This window comes from Prionailurus viverrinus, chromosome B3 (genome assembly GCF_022837055.1).
Source record: "Prionailurus viverrinus isolate Anna chromosome B3, UM_Priviv_1.0, whole genome shotgun sequence".
Lineage (NCBI taxonomy): Eukaryota > Metazoa > Chordata > Mammalia > Carnivora > Felidae > Prionailurus > Prionailurus viverrinus.
In genome coordinates, this window is record NC_062566.1 from 117,330,345 (window position 1) to 117,350,277 (window position 19,933).

General features: G+C 42.9%; 1 protein-coding gene across 6 annotated transcripts in view; it reads right to left on the minus strand.

The window, feature by feature from the left end:
• ANGEL1 (angel homolog 1) overlaps window positions 1-19,933 on the minus strand; it is a 44,450-nt gene that overhangs the window by 3,483 nt on the left and 21,034 nt on the right. For 4 of the 6 annotated variants that reach the window (XM_047864687.1, XM_047864688.1, XM_047864691.1 and 1 more), the window contains 5 exons: window positions 18,680-18,806; window positions 18,049-18,159; window positions 5,650-5,719; window positions 4,938-5,101; window positions 2,077-4,193 (listed from right to left, as the gene is read on the minus strand). In XM_047864687.1, the coding sequence (XP_047720643.1) occupies window positions 4,033-4,193; window positions 4,938-5,101; window positions 5,650-5,719; window positions 18,049-18,159; window positions 18,680-18,806 (633 nt within the window). In that variant the 3' untranslated portion in view covers window positions 2,077-4,032. Of the gene's footprint in view, window positions 1-1,215; window positions 1,525-2,076; window positions 4,194-4,937; window positions 5,102-5,649; window positions 5,720-18,048; window positions 18,160-18,679; window positions 18,807-19,933 lie in introns of those variants that run through there. The other 2 variants (XR_007153434.1, XM_047864689.1) reach the window with 2 other exon arrangements.

Sequence of the window (19,933 nt, forward strand, 5' to 3'; positions counted from 1 at the left end):
GAGCCCTGAACACGAAGAGTTTAAAAGCCCTGTCATCCCCATCTACCAGGATCTGACCTCTTGACTGCTACTGTGGAGGGCAACGGTGACAAGAGGTGATCATACCAAGGCCCAAGCCAACTGGCCCAAATAGTCTTCAGTGTTTGCCAAGTGGGTTAGAGGACCCACTGCTGAGGCTTGGCAGGTGGTGGAGATGGGCCACCTCAGGTCGGCTGAAGGAACAGCTCTCTGGGGATGTGCACTTCCTCTAAGTCCCAACAAGAAAGGGCTTGGTCATGGGAAAGACAACCTCCCAGAATTTAAATTTAAGTGTAGAGACGCCACTCTTCTCTCCACAGCTGTGTGAGGCCTCGGGGGCAGAGGAACTGAGGAGGGATGGGGCAGGAGGCAGAATCCCCTCAGAAACACATTTAGTTCCCATTCTCCTAAGTGGGGCTACATCTACACCCTACCAGGCTCTCTCATCTGGCTGGTCCCTGCCTGGAACAATTTTGTTTTCATGCATTTGCTCAGGAGGGAAGAAACAGAGGGGAAAGGCATACCAGGATGAGTCTGGAAGTGTTGGGGCCGCAGGTCTACTCTCCTTGGGTGGAAACTAGAGGAGGTGGGCCCTTCCAACTCCTAGGAAAAGGGAGGCCACACTACACATTACATAACCAATCAAAAGTAACCCTTCAATTAGTTGCTACACCAGGGCAAGAACTGGAGAGAAAAGGTTTAAAGACAAAAACCAGCAGCAGCAGCAGCAGCAGCAGGCTGGTCGATCATTTCTCCTTCACCCCCATGTGTCCGCCGTACAAGATAACCTGTCTCTCCTACCCCAGGAAAGGCTGTGGTTCTGAGGAGTCTGGGGAGTCAAGGAATTTGGGAATTCAGTTTCCTCAGATGTAAATAAGGTAACGTAGGAACAGCTGCACCTGCCACTGCGTGGTACTATCGTCTGTGGACAGTGGGTGTGGAAGCACTGCTTAAACTTACTAAATGTCTGTGCAAATGTTATGCGACTCAGGAAACCCTCCAGGCTGGAAAGGGTCTCTGGGCATGCACCTCAAAGCCTGGAACTGTGAAAGAACTCCTCGCCTCTGGGCAAACCACGCGGCCAGATCGGGGAGAACTACCCACCCTCAGCTCCTGCCAGTGACACTCTGCAAGTCTTAGTCCCTTGCTTGCCAAAGCCCAACACCACTATTCCAGAGCCGACAATTCCTCACAAGCTTCCAAGGATTATTACTTTAATTCCCATTTCACCAAGATTTTGAAACACAAGGGCTTAACTTACCCACAGTCACCAAATGATCAGGCCAACGTGACAAGTAGTGTTCCTTATCCCTGGCTGTTTTCTTTCGACTGGATCCCAACCCGGGTGGTTCAACAGAAGCACCAGGTAACTTTAAATAATTCGGATGCTCAGGCCGATTCAGAGGTGTGGGGTCTGGAATTCCATTGAGGTAAGGCAGGAAGCCACACCTGGTTTCAGGGTTTCACGTGGCCATGTGGGCTTCATGGACCTGCTGCACAAGGGAGCTGGAGGAAAACGAAAGTACCAGCAGAGTGAGGCCCGGGAAGGAAACCTTTCCAGCAACAGATGGCCCACAGTCCAGCTCTGGTTCCACAGTGCAAAAGAGATGACCAGAAACAGACACTCAGCAAGTAGCAACTGCCACACACGTCGTGCCTCACACAGCGGCCGTGGCTTTGACCAGGAAAATACTTCTCACCCCACATTCGGCACAGACCCTCCTGAAATGCATGTGGACCAGGGGTATGGTAGTAGCAGATGGAATGGGAATGAAAGAAGCTGAAAGAGCTGTTCTCTAGCTTGGTGAGGAGGGAGAAGAGAGCTAGACCCCAACAAAAGGCAGGCACGAGGTTTCTTCAAGCCCTGCTCTCCCAGGCCTCAAAGCAGCGGGAATACGTGTCAGTTACCACAGGACGATTACACCTTTCTCCGGTTGAGATTCAGGACCTGAGAGCCCAGCCCAGGATGTCTCTTCCTCTTGGCCACCTCACTCTCCAGACCTTCTCCCCCATCCTCCCCTGCCCTTCAGGATCCTAACAAATGACCAACAGCAGGGGGGAAATGGTAAACCTTTATTTGGAAAAGAGAGCTTAAATGACCACTTAAAACCCCCACTTCAATTCCAAAACAGAAACAAATAAGAAAACAAGGAAAAGAAAATATATAAAACTCCTGCCCTCTGCCATCTTGAGCCGTTTAAACCGCATTTCCTGGCAGAAGAGAACAGTGATAGGCCATAGTCCTGACAACCAATAGGGCACTGACTTAAGACCATCTCAGGAGGCACCCGGGGAGAGACAGAGTGAACGATGGGTGGGGTGTGGACAAGTGGGCCTGGGGCTCAGACAGGCACATGCCCAGTACCCAGGAAACAATGTTCAGAAGTATACACGCACAGATAAATTCCCCAGTACCTAGGCACAGAAAGCTTATAACCATGAACACAGCAGCAGAATTCAAGCTGGGTCTTTGGCTTTCAAAAAAAAAAAAAAAAAAAAAAGGGAGAGAACCTCTGGCTAACTGTCCCTAACTCTAGCCGCTCAGGTACCCCCTTCAGTCCCATTCTGAAGGCCAAGCAGGGCAACAGCAAGGCCAGTCTGCAAGGACCAGCAGCTACTCTGGGAGGACCAGCTGGCCCGGTAACACCTAGGCTGTACCCCAGCTATGAAAGATTAAGGCATGCAGGTGACACAGGGGGGGCAGGGCAAGGCCATGAATGGGCCAGGGTAGCCCTGTGCTAGAGGGGCAACACTGGCAATGAGCAGCTGAGGTCTTGCCAGCAGGAACAAACCCTAAAACACTGCCACCTTGACTTCTTGGACAGGCTTTGCCCAAGGCCACCTTCTGCAGAGAGGGTTTGGCCTGAGCTGAATACCTGGCTCTTCTAGAACAAAATGGAAAGGAATGGGGGAGGGAAGGAGGTAAAAAGAGGTGGGAGGAAAGGAACAGAAAACTGCTTCTGAGGTATGCAGAGGAAGAGAACAAGTCCCTGAGGTCTTGGGTCCCAGCTGAGGCAGCTGCACAGCCTGCCTGCTCTTTCCCCTACCAGGACTCCCACCCTTGCCCCAGTTCCGCAGGGGGCAGAGTCCAGCAAGACAAGAGTTTCTTGAAGGTTCTTTCTCATCCTTTTAAACCTCAAACTACTATTCCAGCCCACTGACTCCATACAGGGGTTCAAACTTTTGCCTTTCTCACAGCAGCCTGGGGAAAGGGACAAGCCCTAGAGAAAGCATGCCAGGCCTTTGGGGAACTCTGGGTTGGAGGCAGCTGGGGCAGGCGGCACATCCCTGAATCCGCTGCTCCAGGCTGTGTGGCCCATTCTTTCCCAGAGCCCAGATGATGAGGATGCCCTGGTTGGCATGATGTGAATGCCTAATGAGACACACAAGATAAAAGGGGAGAAGGGCCCATGCTCCTGCTGCTGCCTGGCAACACACAGCAGCCAGGTCATGCTCTCGACCTGCCCCTAGGCTGACGGCCCCCGTGTGGAAAGTGGGCTGATCAGAGGCAGGCATGCTGTACAGAGCAGTCCCACCCCGAGAGGACACACACGCACACTACGCACATCTCACATGTGTACGGGCCTGGCAAGAGGGCTGGGCCCAGAGGTCAGGAAGGCAGGAAGAACACTGGGTTCGAAGATACCATCAAGAAACGGCCTGAAAGCAAATAACCAATGAGATCAATAGCTCCCGCAACCCTGGTAATTAAAAATCAAGGGGGAGCACTGGATACATGGAAGGAAGGGGGATCTCCCCTTCGGCCTCTCCCAGGGCCACTGAGTATGTGGCACAGGATTAGGAAGAGGTTGGGGTGGGCAGGGACCACAGGCAGAGAACGTGGACAGGCCTGGAGAAAATCTAACCATAGGAAAAAGGTAACAGGGTAGGGGAAGGGAGGGGAGGGGACGGAAGTTTCTTGGATCTAAGTTTCCAAAAGCATGGGGTATTTCCACAGTCTCTGATCCAGTGAACTCTTCCGGAAGAGAAGCTCTCTTCCCCCTGGGAGCCCCGTCATGGGGCGATGACTTGCATCCCAAAGCTGGCCAGCAGGCAGAGGTGGTCTGAAGAGCAGAAGGGGTTGGGTAAGCCGTTGGCAGCCCAGAGAATCTCTTCAGAGAGGAGGGAGAGACGGCCCAGAAGTTTGAGAGTCCCATCTTGACACAGCCTGCGATCTGGGGCACAAAGCAGAAGCCAGTGGAGAAAGCAGCCACAGGTCACTGCATGGGGGTGGCTGGGGCCTGTGGGAGCTACACAGGGAGGCTGCATCCCCTTGATGCCTCACCCTCCCTCACTTCCCCTGCTGCCTGTGGCTGAGGCCTCACTTTCTCAGATACTCTGTGATACATCAATGAATTAAACAAGGTGGGTTCAGGGAAACTGCAGTAAATGGAGAACGTATGCCCAGGCTCAGCATTTACCAAATCTTCAGATTTTCCAAGAAAAGTTGGAAATCCAGATTTTCTACATAAAATCTGATTTTTCAACATAGGCAACCAATTCCAACATTTAAAAGACTTGCTTTAAATAAGATAGGCATGGGGCTGACAGACTGCTACACTGTCTGCTGGTTATCAGGGGAAGAAACAAGAAATAGGATCTCTAACTTAACCAAGCCCCTCACTAAATGGCTGCCTTGTTCAAAATCCACTTACTTCCTGGTGCTCTATTTTTACCTCTTAAATAGAGGTGGGGCTGGTCTGCCCACCTCTCTCTAATGCTGCAAAAAGAAAATGCAGCCAAATGGTCTAAGGGAATTATGATGAGGACGACCAGTGCCAGGTTAGGTATGAAATCTGCTACTTTGCGAGTCAGGTCCCAGTAGCCCAAGCCATGTGACCAAACGCCTGACCTACTATCAGCTGTTCCCAGGGACTTTTGAGGGTGGCTTCTATGAACCCAGGACCCACCAGGCTTACCAGTTCTGTTCCTATTCTCACAGGACTCAGCTGAGAAGAAGATGTAATCCACTGTTGTTCCAAGACCCAAGGGCATTGTGGTGACCTCTGGGCGGCCATGCTGGGGCAGGAAATGAGTATATACCGAGGTCAGGTGAAGACAGTGCTGGATGGTACCTACAGTCCTACAGGGATGAAGGAGAAGATGTCGCTCAACAAACATTGAATGTTTCTCAAAGTCACTTTCTCTGTGGGTTTTATAAAGTTTTTTAAGGGACGATCCCAAATAACTCCATCTCAGCAAATTACTTCCCATGTTAATAAGAGGCAGATGGTCTTAGCTAAAATTAGCCTAGAAACAGACACATTTATACTCAGGCCCCCTGACTTTCCTCACCCCACCCCCCAACTCTCCTCTTATTACCTGGTAAAGTATGTATACCTAATGTGCCCCTGTCCGGGGAAGGGGGGTGATGGGGGGCAGGGGGAGAGCAGCAAATTTTTCTGTGAAGCCTTACTCCCTCAGGAAAAGTGCATGGGCTCTTTGTCTGCAAGAACTTAAGTGAGTCACCTCTGGCCTCTGCACACCAGCGCCTCCAAAGCTTAGCACATCTTAGGAAAAGAGAGAGCTCAGCAAAAAGTGTCCCCCTCAATCAGCCTCAGGAGAGCCAATGAGAATCTCATACACTCAGGGGCTAATAAGCAAGCTGAGGGGAATTGGAAGGAAGATCACCTGGGCAAGACAGGCTCAGGCTCCAATGTGTCTTCCTCAAGGACAGACTCAGCCCAGCCGGCAGGTCGCTCTGTAGAAGACCAGAGAAAAAAGGTTTTATTCTTCACATACAGTTAAGAAGGGTCAGAACCTTGCACCCTGAAATCTTTCTCAGATCCTTGACCGGACTCCAAAAGGGAAAAGGAGAAATAGAAGGTGATGGGAGAAAGTAACAATGGACCAAAGTCAAGAACCACAGGAAGGCAGACAGAGGCCTTGAACACAGACATTTCTTCCTTGGCTCAGCACCTCTTCAAATAATTTATTTAAATTTATTCTTTAGAATAGGTAATAGAGTAACATGGTATAAAAATCAAAATGTAGAGAAAAATATCAGTGAAAAGTTTCCCTCCCACTCTGGGACTCCTGCCAATTTCCCTCTCGAGAAGCAACCAATGTTACCAAATTCCTGGTATATTCCTTCAGAGATTTTCTATCACACACCATCTGTTATGTGTATATACACGTATGTGCTCGTACACATATGTGCACATACCATATAACATGTATGTATAAACTCTTAAATACACATAAATCTGTACACACACACAAAGAAAAAAGATACATATCCAACATCAGTTAAGAAAGAGGGGATATTATTACAGAGCCTACTGACATTAATAGGTGTTATAGACTGAATGTTTGTATCTCCCCAAAGTATGTTGCAGTCCTAATCCCCAATGAGATGGTATTTGGAAGTGGGCCTTTTGGAGGTAATTAGGTCATGAGGGTGGAGCCCTCATGCATGGAACTAATGCTCCTATAAAAGGAATCCCAGAGAGTTCCCTCACCTGCTTTCCACCATGTAAGGACACAAGAAGTCAGCACTCAGCAACCCAGAAGAGGGCCCTCACCAGAACTAGACCATGCTGGCACCCTGATCTTGTACTTGGAGCCTTCAGAATTGTGAGAAATAAATTTCTATTGTTTATAAACCATCCAGGCTGTGGTATTTTGTTATAATAGCCCAAACTGATTAAGACAAAAGGATACAAGGATCAATAAAACTGACAAACCCTTAGCTAGAATGACCAAGAAAAAAAAGACTCATTACTAAAACCAGGAATGAAAGAAGGGCCGCTGCTACCAATCTTATAGAAATCTTTAAATCATGAGAATACTGTAAACAACTGCTTATAACCAACAAATGAGAAAACTCAGATGAAATGGACAAATTTCTAAAAAGACACAAACTATGTAAACTGATTCAAGAAAAAATAGAAAATCTGAATAGCCTGTAAGGAAAGAAATTGAATTAGTAATTTTAAAACTTCCCACGAAGAAAAGTCTAGGACTAGATGGCTTCGCTAATGAATTCTGCCAAACATTTAAAGAAGTAATACAAATCCTTCACAAACACTTGCAAAAAACAAGATGGGATACTTCCCAACTGATGCTATAAGGTGTTACTCAGTTAATCAAAATTAGACAAAGACATCACAAAGAAAACTACAGAATATCCCCTGTGAATGTACATGCAAAATTCCTCAATGACTGTGATACTGTGATTTATAAGAAATATTTATTCGGCCTCATCCACAGTTCCTGGCTCATGGCTCCCCAAACCCTTAGAATATCCTGAGATGAGCGTGATGAAGGTGTCTTTTGTTATATTATGAGGTGACTTTTGGAAAGCACTGGAAGATGGGAGCTGGTTACCAGAAAAACCAACCTGTTATTAGAGGGTTGGAACTCTCTGTCCCAATTCCCTGAAGGGAGCAGGGCTGGAGTTTGAATCACCAATGGCCAATGATCTAATCAATCCTGCCTACATAATAAAGTTTGTCAGAGAGCTTCCAGGCTGGTGAATACTGTGGAGATTTGGAGAGAATGGCATGCCTAGAGAGGGCATGGAAGCTTCCCAAATACCTTGCCCTATGCATCTCTTCCATCTGGCTGGCTGTTCCTGACTTTTATCCTTTTATAATAAACCGGTAATCTAGTGAGTAAAATGTTTCTCTGAGTTCTGTGAGCCATTACAGCAAATTAATTAAAGCCGAGGAAGGAGAGGGTCATGGAAACCTCTGATTTATAATTGTCAGTTGGTCAGCAAGTACAGGTAACATCCTGGACGTATGACTGGCATCTAAAGTCCATGGAGGGGGTTGTTGGAACCTATAGTTTGTCAGAAGCACAGGCTGGGCTTGTGACTGGTGTCTGAAGTTGGGGAAGGGGGCAGTCTTCCAGGACTGAGCCTTTATTTAACCTGTGGAATCTGATGCTCTCTGGGCAGATGGTGTCAGAATAGAATTGAATTGTTGATGTGGGAGGAAACTCCCATCTTCCCAACGTTGGAAATTAAGTTTCAGAGCACCAAAAGAACATTATATTAACAAACCAAATCCAGCAAAATATAAAAATGATTACATACTATGACCAGTTACAATTTATCTTAGGAATGTAAAGTTGGTTTAACATCTGAAAGTCAATTAATGTAATACATCATATTAATAGAATACTGAAGGACAAAAACCACATTTCCATCTGAGCACACACAGAAAAAAACATTTGGCAAAATTCAACACCCTTTATGGAAAAAAAAAAAACAAACCACACATAAAAATCTAGGCACAGAAGAGAACATCTCCAACTAGATAAAGGGAACCCACAAAAACTCCAGGGCTCACATCACACTTAATGGTGAAAGATTGAAAGCTCTACCTCTACGGTCAGGAACAGGACAAGGATGTCCACTTTCACCACTCAACATTAACGAGGCCTAGCCAGGGCAATCATGGGAAAGAAGAAATAAAAGGCATCCAGATTAAAATGGAAGCAGTAATGCTGTTTCTGTGTGCACGATGACTTAATCTTATATACAGGAAATACTCAGAAATCCACTAAAAAACTATTCCAATAAATGAGTTCTCAAGACTGCAACATACAAGCTCAATATACAAAAATTGCATTTCTATACATTAGCAGTAAAAATCCAAAAATGAAACGAAGAAAAAAAAAAATGAAACGAAGAAAACATTTCTATTTATTTACGATATCAAAATGAATATGATAGTACTAAATTTCACAAAAGTGTTAAGACTTACACACTGGGAACTACAAAACATGGGAAGAAATGAAAGATCTAAATAAATGGAAAGACATTCATATTCACTGGTCATCAGACATTATTTAAATGCCATACTTCCCAAACTAACCTACAGATTTGTAGAAATCTATCAAAATCCCAGCTAGCTTCTGTGCAAAAATTGACATACCTACCCTAAAATTCATATAGAAATGAAAAGGACCCAGAATAGACAAAATAATCTGGAAGATGACAAAGTTATAGGACGTACACTTCCCTATTTCGAACTTATACAAAGCCAAAATCATCAAGACAGTGTGGTACTGGCATAAGAATAGACATAGATGAATGGAATAGAATGGAGTGTCCAGACACCCATATGGCCATGTTCAATTAATTTTTCACAAGGGGAAGAAGAGTGGAAAATGACAGCTCACAGATATAGGGGTTCCTTCCACGAGTGATGAAAATGTTCTACAATTAGACTGTCAAGATGGTCACACAATTCTGAATAAAGCCACTGAGTTATACACCTTAAATGGGTAGATTTTATGGTATATGAATTTCAATACAACAAAGCTGTAAAAAGGGTATTAAATAAATCTTACTCTAAGTTTATTTTTGAGAGAGTGCGTGCACGCACAAGCAAGGGAGGGGCCGAGAGATAGGGAGACAGAGAATCCCAAGCAGGCTCTGCACTGACAAACAGCGAGATCATGACCTGAGCTGAAATCAAGAGTCAGACACTTAACCAACTGAGCCACCCAGACACCCCTATTTTCTAATTCTGTTGGCTGGAATCTCTGAACACAGTTGAATAATGACAGTGACCATCCTTGTCTTACTCCTGACTCTGACAGGGATGCTACTACAGTTGTCTTCTTTTAAGCAAGACGCTGATTTTTGGAGCTGAGATAAATGCTGTGGTTTGGTTTTGGTATCGTTTTTAATTTTCAGGCCTGCAGTGGCTCCATTCCCTCCTCCCGCTCCTGACCTCTGTGGTGCAGGCTGCCACCACACACTCTGACTGACCAAGATTATTTTAATGGTGTAAGAGATTACAGGCATACCTCAAAGATATTATAGGCATACCTCAAAGATATGGCGGGTTCAGTTCCAGACCACCACAATAGAGTGCAAATAAAAGTTATGTTTATACTGTACTGTATTTTAAATGTGCAACAGCATTATGTCTAAAAAAACCAATGTACATACCTTAATTAAAAAATATTCTATTGCTAAAAACTGCTAATGATCACATGAGCTTTCAGCAAGTCATAATCTTCTTGCTGGTGGAGGGTCTTGCCTCAATGTCAATGGCTGATGACTGATCAGGGTGGTGGCTACAAACGATTTCTCTGTAGCATGCGATGTTGTTTGATAGAACTTGTTCCCACAGAACTTCTTTCAACACTGGAGTCAACACTCTCACACCCTCCTGCTGCTTTATCAACTAAGTTCAAGAAATATTCTAAATCTTGTGATGTCAACAATCTTCACAGCATCTTCACCAGGAGTAGATTCCATCTCAAGAAACCACTTTCTTTGCTCATCCATAAGAAGCAACTCCTCATAAGTTAAAGTTTGATCATGAGATTGCAGCAATTCAGTCCTATCTTCAAGCTCCACTTCTTTAATTTTTCTTAATGTTTATTTACTTACTTTTGAGAGAGAGACAGCAAGAGTGAGCAAGAGAGAGCACGAGCACAAGATGGGGAGGGACACAGAGAAAGGAGACACAGAATCCAAAGCAGGCTCCACGCTCTGAGCTGTTAGCACAGAGCCAGATGCGGGGTTTGAACTCACAAACCGTGAGATCATGACCTGAGCTGAAGTCAAACACTTAACCAACTGAGCCACCCAGGCGCCCCTTCAGGGTCCACTTCTTTCTAATTCTAGTTTTCCTGCTGTTTCCACCCCATCTGTAGTGACTTCCTCCACTGAAGTCTCAAACCCCTCAAAGTCATCCCTGAGGGCTGGAATCAACTTCCAAGCTCTGTTAATTAATGTTAGTATTCTGACCTCTTGTAATGAATCGCAAATGTTCTTAGTGTAAAGGAATCCTTTCTAAAAGGTTTCAGTTTACTTGGCCCAGATCCATCAGAGGAATCACTAGCTATGGCAGCTACAGTTTTACAAAGTATATTTCTTCAATAATAAAACTTGAAAGCTGAAATCATTCCTTGATCTATAAGCTTCACAATGGATCCTGTGTTGGCAGGCATGAAAACAACATTAATCTTGCTGTGCAGTTCCATCAGAGTCTTGGGTGACCACGTGCATTGTCAGTGAGCAGTAATATTTTGAAAAGAATCATTTTTTCTGAGCAGTAGCTCTCAACAGTGGGCTTAAAATTTTTAGTGCATCACATTGTAAACAGATGTGCTGTCATCCAGGCTTTGTTGTGCCACTTATAGAGCACAGGCAGAGTTGATTTAGCATAATTCTTAAGGGTTCTAGGATTTTTGGACTGGTAAACGAGCACTTGCTTTAACTTAAAGTCACCAGCTGTGTTAGCCCCTAACAAGGCAGTCTGTTCTTTGAAGCTTTGAAGCCAGGCAGTGATTTCTCCTCTCTAGCTATGAAAGTTCCAGATGGCATCTTCTTCCAATAGAAGGCTGTTTTGTCTACACTGAAAATCTGTTAAGTGTAGCCACCCTCATTAACTATCTCAGCTGGATCTTCTCGAGAACTGCAGGCTTCATCTTGCACTTTCATGTGATGGAGACAGCTTCTTTCCTTAAACCTCAAGAACCAATCTCTGCTAGCTTCAAACTCTGCTTTTGTTATTTTCCTCACCACTCAACCTTCACAGAATTGGAGAAAGTTAGGGCCTTCCTCTGGACTAGGCTTTGGCTTAAGGAAATGTGGTCAGGTTGATTTTCTATCCAGACCATTAATACTATTTTTCATCTATATCAGTAGGAAGGCTGTTGTGCTTTCTTATCATTCACATGTTCCCTGGAGTAGCACTTTTTCATCTCCTTCAAGGACTTTTCCTTAGCATTCACAACTTGGCTAACTATTTGAGGCAAGATGCCTAGCTTTTGCCTGTCTCAGCTTTTAACATGTCTTCCTCACTAAGTTTAATCATTTCTAGCTTTTGATTTAGTAAGAGACATATGATTCTTCCTTTCACTTGAGCATTTAAAGGCCATTGTAGGGTTACTAATTGGCCTAACTTCACTATTGTTGTGTCTCAGGGAACAGGGAGGCCTAAGGAGAGGGAGAAGGACAGGGAAATGGCTGGTCAGCAGAGCAGTCAGAACACACAAAACATTTATCAATTAAGTTTGGCATCTTATATGGGAGTGGTTCTTGACCCTCCAAAACAACACCAATAATAACATCAAAGATCATTGATCACAGATTACCATAACAAATATAGTAATAATGAAAAAGCTTGAAATATTGCAGAAACTATCAGAATGTGACACAGACACAAAGTGAGCAAATGGGTGTTGGAAAAATGGTGCTGACAGACTTGCTCATTGCAAGTTTGTCACAAACCTTCAAATTGTAAAAAGAACACAATGTCTGCAAAAGAGCAATAGTGAAGCTCTTTAAAGTGAAGCACAATAAAACAAAGTACGCCTGTATCTAGTTTTTCCTTAATTTTAGGGCGGGGGGGGGGGGTGGTCTTTTAAAGAGAATTTAGAATAGGGGTGCCTGGGTGGCTCAGTCGGTTGAGTCCAACTTAGGCTCAGGTCATGACCTTGCAGTTCATGAGTTCGAGTCCCGTGTTGGGCTGCTGTCAGCACAGAGCCCACTTTAGATCCTTTGTCCCCCTCTCTCTCTGCCCCTCCCCTGCTCTCTCTCTCTCTCAAAAATAAACATAAAAAATATTTTAAAAATAATTAAAAAATAATCTAGAATAGATGTTGAATTTTAACAGTCTCTTTGACATCTATAGGATGACACACATTTCATGTTTTAATAGATTTCATATATATTAGTATGTTATATTAATAGATTTCTCAATATCAAATAATCTTTATATTTCTGATAAACTCCATCTGGTCACAGTATACTGCTCTTTCACTGCGCTGCTAGATTGTCTCGTGATCTATTTAAAATTTTTTGCATCAGTTTTCCTAAGTGGAGAATATTAGCGTCTATGGTTGTGTGTAACGGTCAGGTGTCTGTGTCAAATACTTGTTGCATAAAAATAATTGGCCCCTTTCTTCCTCTGTGCACTGTAATAATTTAAATAATAACAATTTTACAAATTCTTTGAAGATTTGATAATATTCTATCAATCTGAGCCTAGTGTTTTCATGGGACTGCATCTCTGAGAATTTTATGTATTTCTTCCCTAGATTCTCTTTGTTCTCTGTAATCAGTTTTACTAAATTACATTTTCTCAAATTAATATATGCCTGTAAGTTTTAATTTCTTTTGCACTTAGCTGGGCCAAGAACCCCCTTGTAATCCTATTAATTTTTCTGCATCTGGATACCTTCACTTGCTCCTTTCCCTGCCCTTTGAAAATAGGTTAGCTAATGGACTCACCTAATTGACAGCTGATTTTTGCCCAAACAACTAACTCCTAGATTTTATTCCACTATTTTTGTTATCTAAATTGCTCCCATTTATCTTCTGCTCTCTTTATTTGTTCTTTTTTCTCACTTCTTGAGTTGAATGTAATTTACATACTTTTTTCTTCTCTATTAATATAATTCTGTGATTCTAAATATTCTACAGAATTCTACGAACTTTCCATTGAACGCTGTTTTAGCCATACTCCACAAATACGGCACTTTTGTTATTATTATTTTCTAGATATTCTGCAATTTTTCTTAAATTTCACCTTTGATTCAAAAGTTGCTTGAAAATTTCCAAATCTCCAGATGATAATGTTTTGTTTTTAATTTCTATCTTTACTGAATGTGTGATCAGAGAAAGGCTGTACAACTTCTACTGTTTGAGATTTACTGAGGTTTTAATGATGGTCTTTTTTTTCTTTAAACGTTTATTCATTTTTGAAAGACAGAGAGACAGAGCGTGGGTGGGGGAGGGGCAGAGAGAAGGAGAGACACAGAATCTAAAGCAGGCTCCAGGCTCTGAGCCGTCAGCACAGAGCCCTGAACATGGGGCTCAAACTCACGGGCCGTGAGATCATGATCTGAGCCAAAGTTGGACGCTTAACTGACTGAGCCACCCAGGTGCCCCAATGGTGGTCTAATTCTTAAGAATTTTCCATGAATACTTAAAAAGATGTCTTTGCTCTACTTTCAATATTCAGAGTTTGATATGTACCAATCAGATATACCATAATACATGTACTGAAGACTTCCATATTCTTAAAAATTTTTTTTAATGTTTATTTATTTTTGAAGGAGAGAGAAACAGAGCATGAGCAGGCGAGGGGCAGAGAGAGAGGGAAACACAGAATCTGAAGTGGGCTCCGGGCTCTGAGTTGTTAGCACAGAGCCTGATGCGGGGCTTGAACTCATGAGCCATGAGATCATGACCTGAGCCAAAGCCGGACGCTTAACTGAGTCAGCCACCCAGGAGCCCCAAGACTTCCATATTCTTACCTTTTATCTAATTGTCCTGTTGTAGGCTGAGATTATTTAAAACCTTTTACCATTAGTTATTTTCTGACTATCGTTCCTTGTTAAAGTCTGCAGTTTCACTTTGTGATTGTTAATGTAATGTTATTCAGAGCATAAATATTTGTAACGCTAAAATCTTCATTTTGAGTCACATCTTTTACCATTACAACATACCAGAAAAATCTCAGTGACCAGCAGGATACTAAAAATGGTTTCTCTCAACACCAGGCTCTGTCCATGCAGCACTGGGTACAAACAGCAGCGTTCTGGCAGTCACACAAGACTAGAGGCCTCTCCAAACCCCACTAGGCCATTTGACCACATGGGCCACAGCTGCCTCTACCTGAGCTGCAGTGGCTTCCTGACCCAGTCAGCAAAGTAGCAGCCAAACAAGTAAGTTCTTCTGCAAGTACTTGGGAAAAAGATAAATTGTGTCCAGGCATGTGGAGAAGCTAGTGAAGAAGCTGGATTCAGAACTTCCCTGGTTAGAAAACTGATCAGACAGCCTTTGGTCTGTGGCCATCTGGTCAGTTTGTAAATAGTGGTTACAAAAATAATCTGTTAGCAATTATTTTTTCCTATAATGCACTTTATTGGGTAAATGCTTTGTTCTTATCTATAAAAAGACCCGAAGGTCCAGAGTTCAATGGAAATGGGCAAGTGCTCACAAGAAAAAAAAACACAGTAACCCCTTTTCAGTGTCTTTAAGGTCATACTGGAAAGAAGAAATCATTAATAACTGAAAATGTTTACAAGCATAGGACTTGAACTTTAGATTCCCTTTTTATGAATTATTCCCCCAAAAAGGGAGTTGGGGAGAGAACCACATGTTTTTATTACACAGCTTGGGCAACGTACAATGCTCCAGGGCAATGCAACGTCAGCCTACAGGAAGGTACCATAATTACCTAGCATTGCAGCTTCTTTTGCAACTCACGTGCTGCCCCTTGAAATCAGCATCACAGTCAAGTCAGCAAGTTTTGATGTGCACTAGCGGGTTGCATGACTCTAGTATTAGACTAGAAATATTATTTGTTAGCACATCTAATACATCTTCTAAAAAAAAGATCACATATTATCATCTCCTTATTGCACTTAAGTCTTTCTAGTCATGGTCTAAAAAAGGTGGTAGATTTTTAGATTTGGAGTCTTTAAAAGACATTCATCAGATAAACATTTTTCCAAAGAAGACATACAAATGGCCAACAAAAACATGAAGTAAAAAATACTTGCTTTAAGTATAGTATTATTTTGTTTTGTTTTAAATTTTGTTTGTTTATTTATTTAAGTAATCTCTACACCTGATATGGGGCTCGAACTCACAGCTCCGAGATCAGGAGTCACATGCTCCATGAACTGAGCCAGGGGAGACCTGTTTCATTTTTATTTTTAATGTTTATTTATTTTTGAGAGAGAGACAGAGTATGAGTGGGGGAGGGAAGACGGAGAGGGAGACACAGAATCTGAAGCAGACTCCAGGCTCCGAGCTGTCAGCGCACAACCTGATGCAGAGCTCGAACTCACAAACCGCAAGATCATGACCTGAGCCGAAGTCGGATGCTTAACCGACTGAGCCACCGAGGACCCCCATTTTGTTTTTAATCATCTACTCGTAACCTGAAATGTGGTATCCTACTACTGTTTAACTTTAGGTTTTTGTAATTCTAAAACACTGGCACGTGGCACGTGCTAGCTGCTTAATGCACGAGGGCTGTCAGTATTGTTTTCGCTAACGCTACAGTTAGAGAATTGATTTAGCTTTGCAATTAAAAAAAAAACTGAGCCACTGAAATGTTCATTACTCTGTGCAAAATGCCAATTCAAATTAAATTCCTACAAGAAAAAATAAATTCATTGCTTTATCACCAGTCCTTCTATAGTTTTTCCAGTCATCGCTTGGCTGTCTTAGGTTATTGTAGCTGTTTGGTCAAGAAACGCTTTTGGTTGAGTATGAAATTCTTGAGCCACACCTTCTTTCCTTGAAGCCTTGTTCTCCTGTCTTCTAGAGTTGAATGATAATGTTAAGAAATCTGAAGCCAACCTGGTTATTTTTACCTTTAAGAGTAGCCCAATCTTTTTGGTTCAATTGCCCAAAGGATTCTCTTATCTCTGGCTTCCAATAACTTCACAAGGATGTCTTATTGTTGATTCTCCTATTTCGTTTTTTACTGAAAATTGGTACATCCTCTCAATTTGAAGATTCAAATCTTTTAATTTGGGGAAGATCTTCCTTGAATCATACCTTTATACATTTCTTATATGCCATTATACAGACTTTCTTGTGAACTTCAATTATGTGTATGCTGAGAATTTCCTTATCCTTCACTACTGTCATTTCTCTCCAGTCTCTTTTATCTTTTTATTTTGCTTTTTCTTTCATGGCCTCTTTCTCTTGTTTTCAGCAGTATCTCTTCCTATTCCTTCTTATGCTACACCCAATTTTGTCTTCATTTTATGTGATTTTAAAATTTTTTATTCTACTTCTTTCCTGAGTTCTGCAGCTTCTGTTTCATCTTCCGATGCCTTGCCATTTGCATGAACTTATTCTATAAAGGCAATTGTTTTTGTACTCTTATTTTATAAAGGCAATTGTTTCACTTTTTTATTCACGGGACAATGTTCATAATTTTTCACATGCTTCATGGCAACAATTTTTATCTCTGAGGTAAGCATTCTTTATCTGCCTTTTATTTTTCCGGTTCCTTCTGCTTTTCTTTCTTGCAGTATTCTAGCACAGATCTCATGCTGGCTCCTTTTAGGCAGCCCAGCTTTGAATAAGTCGAGGTTTTTCTATACCAGCTATCTGTATAGTTTCTCTAAGGGAAGAACTGTGTAGGCACTCCAAGGAAAAGGAATATTCCTGATGACACAGGGCCATATATGAATATATGAGTCCTTTTAATCTTGATTTCTCCCTCCAAAAGCGATATGCAGCTCTGTAAGTATCTCATCTCCCCCCTGCCACTCAAACTGCGTAATGCAAATAGGGCTTGATTCCTTGATCAGGCTTTTCTCCAGTGCCTCTTAAGACCAAAACGGGTTCAGAAAATCTCCGGTCACAACCTGTGCAACTTATTCTTGCTGATGAAACAAGGGATTTTAGTTTTGTGGCTTCAGGTACACTCCTCACCTTGGAGAAATGCACTGTGCTGATTCCTTGTGAGATGCATACAGTCCCCAGATAAGTCCCTCCACACTCCCTCCAGCACCCCTGCACGATCTCCAGTGCTTTCTGCAGCTATTCCACCTGTGCTGTGATCCATGGTTTCAAATACCTTCAAAACTTCTTTCTCAACGATAGAGTTTATATTGCTTTTTTCCATTCTCCTTGTTGCTTTGGAATGGTTTCAGAGACGAGAAGAGGAGAATGTCAAGTATACTCTGCCATATTGGATCTGGAAGTTCTCAGTAGGAGTAACTTTTTATTACAAGCAGGACTACTGTCACCTTATGATTCTGAAAGCCCTGTCATGTGTACCTTCCCTCCTCTATGCCGAACACATGCTAGTTATTAGCAACTTAAGCCTAAAAAGGTTACATGGCTCATTTAAGGTCTCAAAGATGACTGGAACTCAAGTCTCTTGATTCTTGGCCTATGTTCTCACTGCACCGCATATGGCCAAAGAACTCCATGGACCTTCCTTCTAAGCATGTTTATCACCACAAGCTTACCTCTAACAATTACACTTACAAAAAGACTAAGGAACCACATAACTGACAAATATCAGGGGTGAAGAGGAAAGAAGACCAAGAAAACAAGCTTAGTTCCTACATCACCTGGCTTAGTATCTGTCACTCCTTCCATAAGAACCAGTCCCACTGGTCGCTGACAGGCGACATCACAGAAACGGAATCGCAGCAGGAAGTCTCGGCTATACTGTAGTCTCTCTGTAAACCAGGAAAAGCCATACAGTGAGAGAAAGGAAGACAAGCCACATGCTGAAACCTCCTTAATACCAAGAAGCTTCCAGTGTAGGGACACAGGGGAAGGCTGGCTCTGAAGACAAGCTGAATCTCCAACAGATAGGATTTAAAGTTGTCCATTTCACTGGGAGATCATGAGGACAGTGAGAAAAACAAAGGAATTTGCTAACAGAATTGAAGGAATTACATTTTCTCTTGTCACTGAAATACTAGCTTTCTTCCAAAATGGGCACAGAGGCACAGCCAATCAAGAATGGGGTCTATGGGGGTACCTGGATGGCTCTGTTGGTTAAGCCTCCAACTCTTGATCTCAGCTCAGGTCATGATCTCAGGGTTTGTGGGTTCAAGCCCTGTGTCAGGCTCTGCACTGACAGTGCAGAACCTGCTTGGGATGCTGTCTCTCCCTCTCTCTGCCCCTCCCCTGCTTGCTCTCTCTCGGTCTCTCTCAAAATAAATAAATTTTAAAAATGTGGTACATGCTCACCTGATCTCTTGGGGTGACAGAAAGTGATATACTGACAGCAATCAGTAATACCCAGGGAGCTGGGCCATAGTGGGGCTTGTAGCTTCCTCTGGTAAAGCTGATGGGAGAAGTCTTCCTGTCCAGATACCTATAAGGAAAGAGCAGGTGGGAATGAGGACACCAAGATGGAAAAAGAAAATAGCCCATGATTTGGGACATGCAGACAAACACATGCACACACACAATCACGCACTATATACATAATATAAGCAAAACATGTAAGTCTCTGGGTAAGGTTAAAAATAAGGAGCTAATTAAAACCTTATTTATTTATTTATTTATTTATTTATTTATTTATTTATTTATAGATCACGCCTGTGCGCAGGCAGGGGAGGGGCAGAGAAAGAGAGAAAAAGAGAGAGAGAGAGAATCCCAAGCAGGCTCTGTGCTACTGGCACAGAGCCCAGTGCGGGGCTTGATCCCACAAACTGTGAGATGATGACCTGAGCTGAAATCAAGAGTCGGATGCTTAACTGACTGAGTCACCCAGGTGCCCCGTTTTATTTATTTGTTTGTTTGTTTTGAGGGAGAGAGAGTAAAACCCTTTTTGTTTTTTTAACTAGAAACACTGAATTGTCCATGAGGCAGAAATAAGGGGTAAGAGAATGAGGTATGTGCGTGAAAGAGAATAGAACGTGTATGAACATATAGTCTCCTAAATTTCACCTCAGAAAAATCTACCTGAGTCTCCACGGAGAATATCAACTTTCAGGGGCTTTAATCTGCAGTGGGAAAAGGTTTATCCTTATCTTTGGATCTTCTGGATCAAGGTCTAGCATCTTAAGCCTATCATGAGGAAACCACAGGGTCAAACCAAATGGGAAATGCACCAAAGCACTTTACCGTATCTATGTCACCATCCTCGGTCAAAGCCAATGAGCAGCCTGGGAACGGACAGAATGCAGTAGGGAAACACATTCGGCAACATCAGTCATCTGCATATCTCCAACATGTGTAGCAAAATTCCCTTTATTTCATTTGACAACAACAAATATTTGAATGCCAAATATGTGCAAGACACTAGCTAAGTGGGGAGGCAAGAGCAGTGATAGAAACAATCTCTCTGGCCTTGAAGGACATAAATTTTCAATATGCCACCTCAAGTAAAACAGACCTGGAATCTAATGGCCACTTTCTAGCTGTGTGACTTTGGGCAAGTCAGTTAACTCCCTTGGGTTCAATATCCTCTACTATAAAATGGGACAGTAATACCAC